Source organism: Anabrus simplex, chromosome 4 (assembly GCF_040414725.1).
Source record: "Anabrus simplex isolate iqAnaSimp1 chromosome 4, ASM4041472v1, whole genome shotgun sequence".
Classification (NCBI taxonomy): domain Eukaryota; kingdom Metazoa; phylum Arthropoda; class Insecta; order Orthoptera; family Tettigoniidae; genus Anabrus; species Anabrus simplex.
Window position 1 is genome coordinate 428,836,504 of NC_090268.1, and position 16,443 is coordinate 428,852,946.

General features: G+C 38.2%; 1 protein-coding gene across 1 annotated transcript in view; it reads right to left on the reverse strand.

Annotated features, from left to right (window-relative positions):
* Window positions 1-2,346: 2,346 nt before the first annotated feature.
* Window positions 2,347-16,443, reverse strand: part of LOC137500509 (uncharacterized) — a 92,385-nt gene continuing 78,288 nt past the window's right edge. Inside the window, exon 5 of the mRNA XM_068227432.1 lies at window positions 2,347-2,904. Coding sequence (XP_068083533.1) covers window positions 2,750-2,904 — 155 coding nt within the window. The 3' untranslated portion in view covers window positions 2,347-2,749. The remainder of the gene's footprint in view (window positions 2,905-16,443) is intronic.

Consider the following 16,443-nt stretch of genomic DNA (forward strand, 5'->3'; position numbering starts at 1 on the left):
GCAGATTTTTCAGTCAAAATTAAATGAAAAGGATGTTGGGTGGCTAAATAATGCCAAATAATAATGAGAAATGCAATTAAGAACAGAATTCAGTCCAAATTTTCAGCCAATGGTACGATGATAAACGGGGTTGAAAGTAAGGTTGTGAGTTTCACTAATAGGAAAAGTCCTCCCCGTTTTAATTACTGCGTTGATGGGGTGAAAGATCCTTATTGAGGACCGCTGAAAGTGACTACGTATTAATGTAAGGAAAGATCTTCAGTTAATTAATCACCTAAACGAGATTGTACGTAAAGGGTACAGATCTCTGCACATAGTTGTGAGGGTAATTAATAACCATATTAATAATATTAATAATAATAAACCCACTATCGGCATCCCTGAAGATGGTTTTCCGTGGTTTCCCATTTTCACACCAGGCAAATGCTGGGGCTGTACCTTAATTAAGGCCACGGCCGCTTCCTTCCAACTCCTAGGCCCTTCCTATCCCATCGTCGCCATAAGACCTATCTGTGTCGGTGCGACGTAAAGCCCCTAGCAAAATAATAATAATAATAATAATAATAATAATAATAATAATAATAATAATAATAATAATAATAATAATAATAATAATCAATAGGTCTTCACATCTCCTTCAAAAAAATTACAATTATGACAAACAGCAAACCCCCACATAAACACCTCAAAGTCGAAGAACAAAAGATTGAATTAGTTAAGCAATTCAAATATCTCAGAGAACGGATTAGTTGAAATGATGTGGACTGCAAATCAATGGCATCCGTGAAAAATAAACCTGAAACCGGCCTTCCGACTAGCAAAAGATACATATAACAAGAAATCCCCTTCGTGGGCTACAAAATTAAATATTATAAAACAGTGATTAAACCAGTACTAAACGCAGCAGAAAATCTAAACATGAATTTCAAAGACCATATGGAGAAACTCGAGCTAAAAGAAGGAACATTTTAAGAAAGATCAGAGAAAAAAAATTTCGGGATGACAATATAATACTCATCAACAACGAAACACCCTACAAGAAAATTGAAAAATTCTCAGATACTACGCGGGAAAGGAGAGTAAATTTTTACTCTCATCTTCTAAGAATGAACTCTAATAGATCAAGCAAACGAATCTTTGACTTCCTCCGTATCCGCAAAACAATACCCAACTGGTTTGACGAAATTGAAAAAGACCTAGTAGAATTAATATTTACAGAAATTCGCTACATAATCAAACATCTAAAATATTTATTTATTGGTGCCAGGGGTACCAATATATACAAGCAAAAGATAGTGATTATATGTACTGAATATGAAAATAAACTTGAGCAAATTAATCACACACAGTTACAAATTAATCACTTGAAAAAATGAAGTATAACACATGAAGGAACATAAATAAATAAATGTACCAAGATCAACAGCTATAGTAATAACTAAAGACGAAAATATAAGGTTACAGGACAAATCTATATTGAAAACCTAACCTATTATCTAGGAAGATGAAAGGAAACAAAGATAAGAAATAATGAAGAAATGCTGAACACTACGGGAAAGAACAACACGCAGTGAAATGATTGATTCAACGGAATCCAAAGAGGGAGAAACGAAAGAGGAAGGAAATTATATTTTAAAAAATAATAAAAACAATAATTTGTTTTAATTATTCTGGAAACGTTAGACATGTACTTTCATTCTTACTCTTACCCAGGCTAAACATGCAACACTGTAAATAAAAACTACTGATGATAATAAGATGCAAAAATATTAAAAATAATAACAGCAATTGTATTAATAAAGTAATCAAAGCTTGAGATATTAAGGAATAATCATATCATATACTGTATAATAAATTATATAATCTGTATAAAACACATAGTACATGGAGATAGAACATTTGAATAACAAGTACTAGATACAGTAATTAAATAAAATTTAAATTAAATAACATACCGAAATATCGCTTTCGATTGAGATGTAAAGGGAAGGAATAGGAATAATATGAAGAAGAATGATCTGTGAAAGGATGTCATAAGTAGATGAGTCATTCATGTTTACCTAGTAATTCGACACAGACATGTTTTAAAGGTGAGTTCATTGACATGCTTCTGACCTCTACTGTAGGCCTCCGGTCATTCTGTGTACGGGAGGGGATAAACACATGGTCCTGCAGAATCCAGTATTTTTGTCATGGTCGGTAGAGAAGAGTTTGATGCGACACGGAGATGGGCTTGTTTAGAAATTTTAAGAATATTATGGATGGATGGATGGATGGATGGATGGATGGATGGATGGATGGATGGACGGACGGACAGAAGTGCTATTTTACCGGAATGTTTATTATGATTCAATACTGATTGTTAATGTGATATTTGCAAAGTTAGCTGAATTATTGTAATGAATGAAAAGGATTCTAAAAATTTCAAAAACCATTCAATTAAATATTAAAAGAAGAACATGGACTATTGGCATACTACAGCACTGTCACGGAATATTTTCTAGCATGCTTATATCGAAGAATGTCGAATATTTTCTTTGTTATTTCACAGACTGAACAAAGGCTTCATGGACTGGTTTCTAAAAACTGCAAGGATAACTTGCAGAGGATATAAAGTATCTTCTTTATTCACCGTAATAAGTGCGGAAAGACTAATATTGTATCTTGATGGTAAAATATTTTTTTATTGAATACATATTCCTCAGTACACATTTTCTGAAAATTCTTATATCACCAGATCATTGTGCAGTTACAGCATTTGTTCGCAGATTACATCCTTTCTTGCATCACATGCTTTGTTGGACGTACCTCTACGGGATGATGAATTCAGTATCACACAATTGTCTTGATCGTTTGGATAGTTTTGTATCCAGCCGAAGAAGTCTGTTGAGTTCATCTTCTGACCTGTAAATGGAAGTATAAATTGTTACCGTACTGTAAGGTAGCGGTGAAATTTTTCATAATTACTGTGCATGAAAGGATGGTGAGTTCCGTATAGCTGTAGCTATAAAGTGATTAAAGCATCACGGCATGGCGGAAGGAAAAGAAAAAGGAAACTACAGGAACTCATTCACTGTTTGATTTATAATATATGAATTCTGTTTCTAACACTAAGGCTGTAAAATTACATAAATTTTCACTATCTGTGGAAGCCATTTAGTTGTCTCATCGAGCGACTGTGAAAGGAATTTACGAATGTGAATTTTTCTTTCATTCTGATTCCGAAATTCCACCAATGGGAGACCATAAGGAGACGACGGGACCCCGCTGAATCTGGAAAATATTCCACTTACATGAGCCACATTTTCTATTTTAGTTCCTTAATCTAACATGACTAAGGAACTGCTGCTCTCTACAGAATGAAATTGTGTAACCCTAGGTATGTTTTCTAATTCCAGCATAGCATTCCTCTTTCTTCAGTCGATATATTCCTCATACTGCGAATAGAATTCAATGAGTTATGGAGATGAGTAAAGTCGTGTTACCGAGGTAATACGCTAACTGTCAAAAAGAGATAATGTAGTAACAATAGTTGGAGGAAAGAAGACAGAATAAGCAACAAACATTTGATGAACATTCTTCTTGCTGACTGTTTAGAGCCAAGAGAGGTGAATTCTAAGGAAAGACTATGAAACACCATTGTGGAGGGTAAGATACATGAAGGACAAGGATGGTATAGAATTTAATGTCCTGGAACTCAGAGGTGCAGAAGAATAGAAATAAGTAGCCTTGGATTAAGAAAGGAAATTTACGGGAAGCGCTTGGGTAATCAGAGAGAGATCTTCGGATAAAACTAGCTTCTTTAAATGAAATACGTAGTAGAGACATTAAGTTCGTGGACTGGTGTGGAGAGTTTAAAAAGCAGGATGTTGTCGTGACAGTCCTTCTCTAGTCCCTGCAAGGGGCAGTTGCATGCATAAAGTATAAATAGAACCACAGTCTCTGTTGTGAAGGGTAGTCGAAAGTCAGCGGCGGAACTTGAAAATGTAGTTTGAGCTACGGATACATTTTAAGTTCTGCTAAAATATTAGGCAAAACCGCTAGGAAAACGTTTGAGATGATCAAGTTGAAATCACCCAGATCACCACGATAGGAAAAAGACGGGAAAAGACTGGTCAAAGGAGTATGTGATTCTCGAACTGTTAGTGCCAGACCAAGGACTTATCGACTGCAGTAAGTACACACGTGTATACTGTGTTGCCTACCTGTATGTGCCAATCCAACAAGTTATTGAGTGTGAACCATGCTGCCTACACAGTAGGAGCCAGTACACGAACTTATTGACTGCAGTATTATATTATCACACTGGGAATTCCTTCGATTATTTCTAGAGTTAGGGGATATTTAACAAAATTCACTATTTTGTCCAACTAAATTATGGTCACTGACAACGAAAATGTCTTAAGGTGTTACTAACATTTGAAGAGAATGACTTGAAAATCCTTTCAAAGTAATGTTCTCGACTCTGAAGGATGCTATTCACAGTATAGCATTGTACTTTTCTCGTATTGATATTTTTTTTGCTAGTGGCTTTACGTTGCACCGGCACAGATAGGTCTTACGGCGACAATGGGATAGGAAAAGCGTAGGAGTTGGAAGGAAACGGCCGTGGCCTTAATTAAGGTACAGCTCCCAAATTTTCCTGGTGTGAAAATGGGAAACCACGGAAAACCATAATCAGGGCTGGCGACACTGGGATTCGAACCCACTATCTCCCGGTTGCAAGCTCACAGTCGCGCGCCCCTAAGCGCACGGCCAACTCGCCCGGTCGTATTGCCTACAACCCATCCTCCCTCTTGATACTATCTTCCTTCTCTTTCACCGAGAGTCGATATTTGAAAGTTAAGACTATGCTAAGCACAATTACTTATCTTCCTTCGCATGTCCCGGTAAAGGTCAGCTGTACAGTGTGGGGCATGGTGACCAGTGGTTCATTACAGTCTATGAATTGGTGATACAAACTCCAACACGCCGGAAAGGAAATCAGGGTCGTATATTAAATAATTGACTAACTAATAAATACATGAGTAAGTGAATAAATAAATAAATCTATAAATAAATAAATAGCTATTGTCAGAGAATATCGAATGCAAGTTCTCAATTTGGATGAGATAGCAGTGAAAACCGGCCTGCAGATATCGTTTGAAAAGACCAATTTCATGACCAACATTAATAATAGAATTTAATGCAGCCAATGGCGAAGAAATAAATACAATATCGTACATTGCTCCTTCGCTACAAAATGATGTCAACGACGTTGCTCTTTCCGTACACTCTCTAAGATGGTACCGATCGCAATGTTTCTTGCACAATTTGCAAGTACAGTCATTAGTAGGGTCGTGATGTCTTGTCGCATATTTTGTGATGGAATCCATGTACAGCGAATCGCGTCATGATATGTCGCAGGTCGTAATTTCGACGTTGCCAATTTTGAGTCACCATAGCATCCGTGATGTAAAACGTGCTCCATATTTCTTTCTTCTTGTCCTGTACTTCTTTTAAGGCACTCTGATACACAGGTGTAGAATTTAATAATATCCATTCTCGAAGATCCTCTATAAAGAACCTTTCTCTCACCAGCTCATATGGGCCGATGACCTCGATGTTAGGCCCCTTTAAACAACAAGCTTTAAACAACAAGCACCAGCTCATATACCAACCGTGAGGGGGTAAATTTAGATACGCTGAGTACTCTTTTTAGATACATTGCCTTGATCTTTTCCAATTCCAGAAGATTGCTGTTAGAAAGATGGTCCCATATTAGATGTAATCCGTAACTCACAATATGCGAGATCTTCACTCTAAATAGCTTTATCGTTGTATCCACAGAGAGGTTCCTTATGTCTGAAATGTCGTGCATTGCTATTATAGCAGTTGCGACCTTGTCCTTGATGTGAAGTGTGTATGTGGTTCCTGTAGTCTGTAGCGTCATTCCGAAGTATTTAAAGGATGCGACCGTCGTTAATCTTTCGTTCCTATAATAAATTGTGTCATGTGATGGAATTCTTCCCCCTCTTCTGAATGTCATAACATTCATAACTACTGTCTTATTCGCATTCAGCTGTAGGTAGTTTCTGCCGACCCATTCCACTAATCTATTGAAGGCTGCTTGCAGATCTGCATGAGATAATGACGCAATCGCCATGTCATCCGCGTAAACATATATTTTTACATTACTGGAATTTACTGTTGTTAATGCGTCCATGGTCGCTATGTTAAACAGGATCGGACTCAGTGGGTCCCCCTGAAGCACTCCAGTCGTTTGCTCTATTGGAATAGATTTTGTCAGATTGTCATCAATCTGTACGTAGTTTTCTGCGAGTATGTTTCGTATCAGAACTATGAGATATGTATCACTTTCCAAGACATGCTCCAGTCTTTCCAACAGTAACATTCTATTGATTGAGTCAAAGGCCTTTGAAAAGTCTATGAAAGCTACATGTAATTTTCCTTTTGGGTTTCTCGTCGTTCCCTGTATGTCATCTTGTAGACACTTAACTGCTTGTAGAGTAGATCTTCCCTTGAGAAAACCAAATTGCTCCTCGGGTATTTTACAGTCCACGAGGTCAGTCAATCTATTTGCGATAAGCTTTGTCAGTATCTTGACCAGAATGCATTCTAAAGCGATACCCCGATAAGTATCGGGGTCTCCAGTATTTCCTTTCTCCTTGCAAAACATTTTTAGAGTGGCGTACCTCCATCTGTCAGGGATGGTTCCTCGTATAGAGCAATGATTCATGATGGCTGTCCAAACCGCGTTGAGCACTGTTAAGGTTTGTTTAAGATGTTCATTGAAAATATTATCTGGACCACAAGCCTTTCCATCTTTACTCTGCAGAATGGCCGCTTCTACTTCGTCCTCTGTGAACAGCTGGATATTTAAATCTGTTTCATTAGTATTTCTCCTAATCGGTCGGGAGTCCCTTGCTTGCAGTACCTTGCCAAAATGTGATGTCCTTGTTTCCATTGCCATGTGCCTCGGAAATTTCGGTTGCAGAGCCTTATATGGGTTTTCTCCTGCCTTTCCTACCAATTGGATTTCCATTTGACGCTGATACGCTTCCTTAACTATCTTCTTGTTAAATCTCCTTAATGTCGAATAATTTTGTACGTTTGTGTCAGTTTTTGTACGAGTCACTGCATCAATGGCATTTCTTCTTGCCTCATAGCAAGTAGCATTAAACCATGGTTTAGCTCTGCGTTTATGTGATATTGCTAATTCCTTTGAATTTTCTAACAATTTTTCCATTCTACGCATTACTTCGTTCAAATCTCCATGTTGTATTATGTTTAGTAGATCCGGTGCTTTTGCTACTTCCTCTACTAGACGGTCACTATTAATCGTTCAGGGATTTTTCTTTCGTTGTGGTTGGAAGTCTACATTGTTTCTTACGTCCGTGATGAAAGTCGTCTCGACTGGTAAGTGCTTTCTGATAATTACATCTTGAAGTACTATATGTTTGATGAAGTGAGGTCCCTTTATGTTTAAAAAGACAAGATCTATTGTACTGCTCCCATTATGTGAGAAGTATGTGTGTTTGTCTGGATCATTGAGAAGGGATAAACCCTCTGCTTCCAGAAAATCTAGTATGAGTTTTGTCTTTGTGGACTCACGATCTATCCTGCAGTTCATATCACCGGCTAGTATGAGAGACTCGTTCTTATTTATATTAAGGAAGGCGGTGCTTCACTCCTCTATAATAGTCCTGTCGTGGGTGTCTGGTGGAAAGTAGACCCCCATTGTGGTGCACTGTGCAGTTTTAACAACCAATACATTGTCTGTTTTATAAGTCAGTTCAAAAGGGCGATATACTTGGGCACATGTGTTGGCGACGCAAGGATTATTGGGGCGCCCAAAGGGAGGAATAACGTGCCTTATGAACCCAAGTATGACCAACATTAAAGAAGCTCCAAAATACTTAATGACAACAAAGGACAATAAGATAAATAAAGTTGTTAAATTCAAGTCCCTTGCTGAGATACTTCAGCCTAACGGGCTCGATAAAAAAGGAAACTCTAAGAGAGCCATAAAAGCACATACAACAAGAGAGCGATTTCTATTAGAACTAAACTATTACACCATCCCGTATGCCTGTATGTTTCATAATTCTTAGGATTGACAACCAGAAACAAACATTGTTATATCTAGAAAGAAAGAAAGATTTTAAGAAAAACTCTTGGATCAAAAAGATGTGCCGACAGATACCGATTGCGCACTAACAAAGATGTATATTAAACGTGCAGCAGGATTTAAGATACAATACGCAAACGAAGTGTTAAATTCGATGGAAATATTTCAAGAATGCCCAACGGCAGACTGACTAAGACTTTTTTAACTATTTGAACAAGCCCAATAGGAAAGGCAACTCTGGTGACAAATTGCTTGTTACCACCAAGAAGGACGTGCAAGGAATGAACATCATGGATCAAGACATCCACAGCAGAGCCACTTCCAGGAACAAGATACATAAATAAAAATTGTGTTCCTTACATACATCTCAGCGTTCAGTCTGCAAGCTTCTATGAAATAAACAAACATCTCCACAATATCTGTAACTAACTCTGCGGCCTCAATTTAATTCTACACCTCCTATTACTAAATCATTTAAAACTGAAAATTTACATCATCAATTTAGTGTCCCTCTTCTACCCTCAACCTCCCTGATCGAGCCCATTACTCTCCTTCTCCATTCGCCTCAGATCACCCAATCCTAAAGCCGCATTATGCGTACAACCCCGTCTATCGACTTTATTCCTAACGTGGCTTTCATCTCCTTATTTAGAGCCCCAACCTGAGTGGCTTAGACTGTTACGTCCTTTCTGAGTCCTAGTTGGTAGGTTCGTTCCTGGCTCAGTCCGGTGGTATTTGAATGTGCTGAAATATGACACCCCAGCGTCGTTAGATTTACCAGCATGAAAAAGAACTCCTGTGAGACAAAATTCCTGCAACTCGGCATCTCAGTAAACCGTAAAAGTAGTTAGTGGGGGCGTATAGTTCCCGTATTTCCTCCTGATTCATACAGAATTCTTCCAGTTAGATCATTATCGCTGGAGAAATATATATATATATATAACACGAAAATAAACATGCTGTGAAGAAAACTAGTCTAAGTCTTACCGGTACTTCTACTGCACTGAACATGTGAACACCCCTACACCACGTCGCGGACAGCCAGCAACCTCTTACAGGCCACCAATCACCCGGCTAACATTCACCCTAGCCTGCCCCTCTCCACTCCTGACTACCGAATCCAGTAGCAAAGGAGGCTATCATATAAAATTCTTGCCAGTTCAAGTCTCTGTACCTACCTCATAAATTCCAGTTGAATTGACGCTCACCGGCCTTACGGATCGCCACTAAGAGCTGGTTTACATTCGCTCTTCATGTTCGTCCCCTTGTATCTTCCAATGCTCCTACAATCTTTTCAGATAGGTATTTCTACTGTCTAAATATCTACTGTCTAAAATCGTGTGGAAGAAGAACCATTAGCATTAAATGAATCGCTGATTCCAGAAACAACACTTGTCCACAAATTGTCGATTTTGAGTTAAGGGTGTGGCACTGTTCTGTGAGGATAGCTCTATCGGTTGGTAAAGTGAAATGGCACTTGTTCCGCAATCGATATCGGAGTTTTGCACCAGCATAATTTACAAAGTGAGCACAGAAAGAGCAATTGTCGTGGAGAAGTGTTGTTTCTATACTCAGTGTTGGTAGAAGTTAAATAAGTGAGAAAGAGCTCTCGCACTGATTCTCCTGCGGCGAAGAGAGTAAACCGCATTTAGCTCATTATCGTGCAACATGTCTTCTAATGAATCAATGCGAGATTGCTGGACATTAAAACGAAAGGAGGGAGTGAGGAATGTGGAATGTCAACACGAGAAGATTAAAAGGTTATGTACTAAAGGGCAGGAGCACGAGAACTTCAGTGGGAAAATAGTGCTGAAGAAACAAATTGGTGATGATTGCAAGTAGGTAACTCTAACCATTATACATTTTATGTACACTTTTGCGTTGATTAGTAATAAGAAAAATGCTGGCATTGCTAGTTCACATAGAATATTTTTCTCACTTTTCAGATGTTCTCGACGGGTCATTTAAGAAAATTAATGAAAACACAAGGATAGAGATCTTCGCTCATTTTTATGAAATGCGCTCAAAGAATGCTCACAGCTGTTATCTCCAAGGACTGATTACTGTCGAAGGTATTGAAAGAAGACGTTCGCTAAAAGGAGAAAATGATTTTAATAACTGGCTTAGATAGCGAAATTTCAGGTATTCTGTGAATTGTAATACCGGAAAAGTGGCGTGACGAACATGAGATTAGCAAACTACCCGCACTCGGCAAGACACCTACCGTTCAGGCAGTGCGAAAAGTGGTTGAGAAATAAATGCTATTGTTGAACATATTTACTATTACCCTCAAAAAGTAACCCATTGTGGCTATCGAGAACGTCATTATTTGTACGAACAGCATAATGTGAAAGCTATGTGTGAACATTTTCAAGTGAAATATGACGACATAGCTGAAAAATACGAGTATTTTATGAAAAAATTCAGCGAGAGATTTTCACTCTGTTTCGGGCACCTGCGCCAAATGTGAAGAACTGTTAACTAAAACGAAAAATACAATGCTTAGTGACACAGTGAAACGGGTAGCTGCTGCAGAACTCGTCGTGCACAAGAGACGGGCAGCTAAGATTTATTTTCGCATTAGTGAAATTATAGAGAAATGCATTGATAATGAGGAATTATCAGGAATTGCTATTGACTTCATGCAAAATCTATGCCTACCAACCATACTAGTTCAAGTTCGTCAACGTACTGTGAATTTCTTTAATATACACTACCTGAAGACGGTGATTCAAAATTCTACGTTTACCATGAAGGAACAGTAAAAAAAACGATTGTGTTGTGTTCATTATTATTAGATTTCATGACAAACAATATCCCAAAAAGCATTAAATATTTGCATGTCTTTTCAGATGGTTGCACACGGCAAAATAGGAATCATACCGTCGTAAGGTTTTTCCTGGCTTTGGCATCCTCAGAGCAATTCTTCACTATTAATCGTTTTTCTGTTAGTGGACATTCATTTTTACCCTATGATATGGAATACGCGGTAGTGAAGAGAAGAATTCGCTCACTCGATAGAGTGTACCATATCAAGCAATTTGTTGAAATGATTGCAAACGCAACTTCAAACTTTAATAAGTTCCAAGTGAAGGTAATTTCACTAAGCGATATTCTTTCACTCAAAAACTGGTGGCCTAGATTTTACGAAAAGAATATCCTCCATCCGTGGAGTCCCAGTAGTAAGGTGTCCAGGGATCAGAAGTAGTCATTTGTGGTGTCCAAATTCTTTGAATATGAATACAGAAGTAACACTTCTGGTACTGTGATTGGAAAGGTATTTATCCAAAGTACTGTCATGCACACTTTCCATCCTGGTATTTACTGTAACTCTTCAGTTCCATTTCCCGCAGGAAAAGCATGTAACACATGTGTGCCACTAAGTTCGGGACAAATTTCTAACATCAACGAATTAGAATTGTACATTCCAGATAATTTTCAGGCATTTTACACCACACTCTACAATTGGCCAAATGTTGAACGCGGAGATAGGGACCGTGAGTAGATCAAATGATTGCAGCACAGGGGTCTCTTCCCGCATTGCGCTCACTTGTTTCTCTCCCTGCCCGCCTTCTGCGTGACGTCATGTGGTATGAGACAGCGGTCACCCGTCCTGCTGACACGGATTACCACTACAGTCTAAAATGGTCATAACTTCTGAACCATTCATGCAAATAATGTCCTGATAAGGTTATTGTAATCCTTATAAAATACTGGAGGAGGTCAAATAATTTATTTTGATGTGAAACTCGAGGATAATATCGAAATATTTATTTAATTTTAAGGAGCTACATTTTTTTCCGCGGACTGTAGCATAAAATCGCTTCTAGAGGGCAGCCGGTTGGAAATAGGTTTGTGCCATCTGGGACTTTTTTGTAGAGGATCCTATGCTCTACATTTCGTACACTTACACTTGGGGTCTATCGTTGATGGTTCACGCAGCGTAAGCCAAGAAAGCAAGTGACCGACCGACCGATATTTTTATCTCTTTCTACGTATTTACTGCATATCGGATCACAGATATATAGTAATTTTATAGTGGTACATTACGTGAACAGTGTCCGTGTTGTCAGTATCTGAAGTAGAACCACTGTACTGATTAAAATGCAGTCAACATATTATGGAAACGTGTGTGGCGCTATAAATTGTCGGCACGTAAAAGAACTCCCGTGGGACAAAATTACGGCACCTCGAGTCTCAGAAAACCGTAAATGTTAGTGAGACGTAACACAAATAACATTATTATTATTTCGCATACTATAAAGACAACAACGACAACAACCATCAAAGCCAGTTAGTTTGCTACTGTGATGGCATAACAATACTTCCTCGTCGGCAATGCTTGCTTATTGAAACACTTTGTAATAAACTCTTGAATATCTCCATTATTACAGCTCGTACGGTAAAAAGGTGTCAGATATAAATGACTGAATGAAAATCATATTTTCTATAATTATTGTTATGTGCTAATAGCCGGGCTGAGTAGCAACTCAAATGGTAGATCGCTGGCCTTCTTAGCCCAACTTGCCAGGTTCGATCCTGTTTCAGTCCGGTGGTGAAGGTGCTCAAAAACATAGTTAGTCGGACATAAAATCCAATAACATTAACATAATTATGTGCTAATAACTTATATTTCTGAATATATTTCGAAGGTCGTGAAATAATACAGTATCCGTGATCCGATATACAGTAAATACGAAGAAAGAGACAAAAATGTCGTGCGAGAAGAGACCTGTTACTTGATCTCGGTTATTTCGAAAGGGGGCCTCACACATCCCAGTCATGAGTGGTTAAAAAATATAGCCCAGTTCGAAATTTCATTTGGTGTGTTTCACGGTAAGACTGTATTCAGATGCAAAAAAGTGAAAACTCTTACTTCTATTATTAAGTCAAAATTTCCAGTATTCCATGACAAAATAAATTGTCTCTACGTAAGGACCAGGACATTTATTAGGATATGGCATTTTAATGCAAAGAGTAAGGAGCTAGCACTGAGAAAATATGCCAATAAGAAGGCTAAGCTTTGGGCTGGTTCATCAAGTAATTAAGTCTCCTGACACGTACGTTTTAATAATTTAATATAATCCCATAAGGATGTCGATATGATGCATATTTTCCTATGCCATTTAATCTAAATATTTACTTCATCAGGAAATAAATTAATTATTTTGAGTTGCATGGCAATATTTTATTTCTTATCGTATTATATGTCATGTATTTGATAGTTGATGTTCTACCTGCTCAGCATGTGACGAAATTTAACGCATTTTCACGTTTTTAAATCTATTGGAAGTGCCGTTACTTATCGAATCGGACTAAACCAGACTATTATTTGATGAAAGATTGAGAAGATGTTTCACAGGCACGAGAATTCACAGGCTTTCTGTACTGCGACTATGTTCCTTACTCGCTATCGTTCACACCGCGTGACGTCAGAGCGCTCCAGCCAATGGAAGCTTCAACCGCCGGAGTAGCTTACCTTATATTCTAGTTACCTTGTGATTGCAGCGTAATGTAAAACAATGCGAGGACAGATTTAGTTTAAAATATGACTGCGCAACTTCATAAAGTTCATAAAATTAAAAGTTAAAAATTGAAAAATTTGCGGATAATATGCGTACTATGTTTCTGCTATTGTGCATTATTCAATAATATAATACCATATTAGACCAATATTAAAGCCACATTAATAAGTGAATGATTTCTGTATTAAAGTTGGTACAACGCTGGTCCAAGTCAGAGTCCCCACCAATTGAACTCGAACTACGAGCCGTGCGCTAGCGCACAGCTGGCTGAGCAGCAGGCAGAGTGCGACGTGGAACGTGTGACGTCACATCCCACCTTATATTGTCACAGTTGGATTACGTCAGCCGGTAGAACATTCGAAACTTTCCATTCTAATAACTTTTTGGGTCAAGATAAAATTAAGAGCAAAGCATTACCGTGTTAATCAATTTTATTTCCCCATTTTCACCTAGATGGAAGAGAATCCGACCAGAAACAAGGGAAATATTCAACAGGATATGATGACTTAAATTCCCACGATTCTTGTATAAAAGGAGGGCCAGTTAGCAGGTCAAAGTCAGTCATGTACCAGAGTCGAGACAGGATGGTCGGCTTGACCCGTTACGTAGATCAACCCCCCAAAAAACTACGATAACGGCAGTAAAATAAGGTCAAAACAAACTAACAGGTACTAAAGAGCTAGTTCGTCAAGAAAATAATAAACAGGAAGCGTAAACAGACACTCTCAAACATCACCAAAACCAACCAGAAGGAGACTTACCTTAATAGATGGAAGAGTGTATCTTAAAAACCCGCGGAAAGAAAAGCAGGAACCTGGTATCGAATTGCTATCTTTCTAAAAGAATAACACCAATCCTTTCGTAAAAATTGTAAATAGAATTTATTAAATAAATAAAATGATTGAAAATGGTAACAGAAAACGTCCACGTAGGAAAATAGAAAATTAAACAGTTAAAATTAAATTAGGTTATAACACCCAAAGAAAATTAACGTGATTAATTGTGGTCGACCACCGCACAAGAAAATGAATTAATCCTAACTTAAATTAATGGCATGGCGGCCCCATGATACTAGAGAAAATAGGATAATTAAAATAATATTTGTTTATAACAATTCTATTTTTTGAAGATAAAACGACTTTAACCACCGAGTTCTATCCAAGGGCAGGGATAACCAGGAGTCCAGGTAGAATAATCACGACAACACTTCACACAGGAGGTAAATAAAACAGAAAATAAATTTTGAAAATCACAAACGCGAGCAAGAAATTAAATAATGGCAAGGAGAAATCATTCAATTAAATAGAAACGTCACACAAGATAGTAAGTCCAGGGGAAATCAGAAAAAACCATCATCCACCATCAGATTATTTATAATCAACAATCACCATCATCAACCGTTGTCATAGTAACCCACGAACGCCATGAACAACGCAAAACCAAAGGTAACCACGGAAACAGAAGCCCGGAAAAGGAAAGAGAAAAGCATATTTTGGTCGAAAGGATCAAGAAAGAAAAGAAAAGTATTAAAACAAGACCGGGGAAATGAAATAAAACTACAGTTTCCTTGGTTAGAACTAAGTGGTTCGAAACTCAACCTAGTTGGGGTGAACTGAAAACCAGTATAAGAAATAGTACTCTAGCATCTACCTTTCTTTTAACAATTTAGATCATAATTTACTTTCACCCCACAACAATATCACACGATTTTAAAAACACATACAGCACGTGATCAAACCATGTGCACTACAATAACAACTAACCCGAAAGGTTTTTTTTGAAAAGCAGATCATTAAAATTTAGCCGAGAATGACCAGTCCAACGCAATAAGGATTTAGACACACGACACCTAGCCAAATAGTTTTTCTTTGTTTTGTTTCATGGATGCCGCAGCGCCATTTTGTACTCACGTATGAATGCAGATTAAATTAAATAAATAATCCATACAGTTTGTGGACGTTCCCATGATGAATACACACAAGACAAATCCTGAGGGGTAGAAGGCGAACCCTCTCACGTGTAATATTTATCCGTTCTCCATCTCACAGGCTGGAAAGTGCTCTTGCACGAGACACCAAGTACACACACGATGCCTCTTCTTCAATTAACAATCGCTTAATGGCTGCTCGCCCTGAGCAACGAATAGCCTCCGGTACTAGGGAGCTCTAATTGGTTAGGAGGCGGAGCATCGTAGTACGAGGACTCCGAGTAGAGGTCAGCACATACAACGTTCATTTCTTTCCTTAAGTTCGATCGAATAATATGAGCGCTATCCCCAGAGAAGTTGTGAACTAAATAAAACCTGAAGAAATAAGGAACAGAATGGAAGATAATTCAAGGAAAACTTAGAGTTAGTATGATACAAATTTCCATGCCGTTTAGGCCACATCTAAAACGTTTGGAGGAGGAGAAGTAAAATAATGACATCTCGATGTCAGGCTGGTGGCATTATCCGTCGCAAAAATTACGGTTTCGCCGAATATCAAGTGTTTGATGAAGTTCTTCGTACTGTGCCAGGAATGCCCACGGCCTGGCACATTGAATTCTTAATTCGTAATTTATTTGCGAAATGAAGATGCTAGCACATGAAGTCAGCGTGCAAAGCGAATGTTCTAGACGCAGCTGCAAGCTATGTGAGTGTGAGAGAGAGCGCTACGTCGCAGCAAGCCGGATGACGTAATCTCCACGTGCTGCCACTCACCAGTCTAGAAAGTGCTGGAACATTTTATATATCTGCTAAACCCTTTTAGCTACGACATACTGGAGCATTGCAAGTGAATGTAGGAT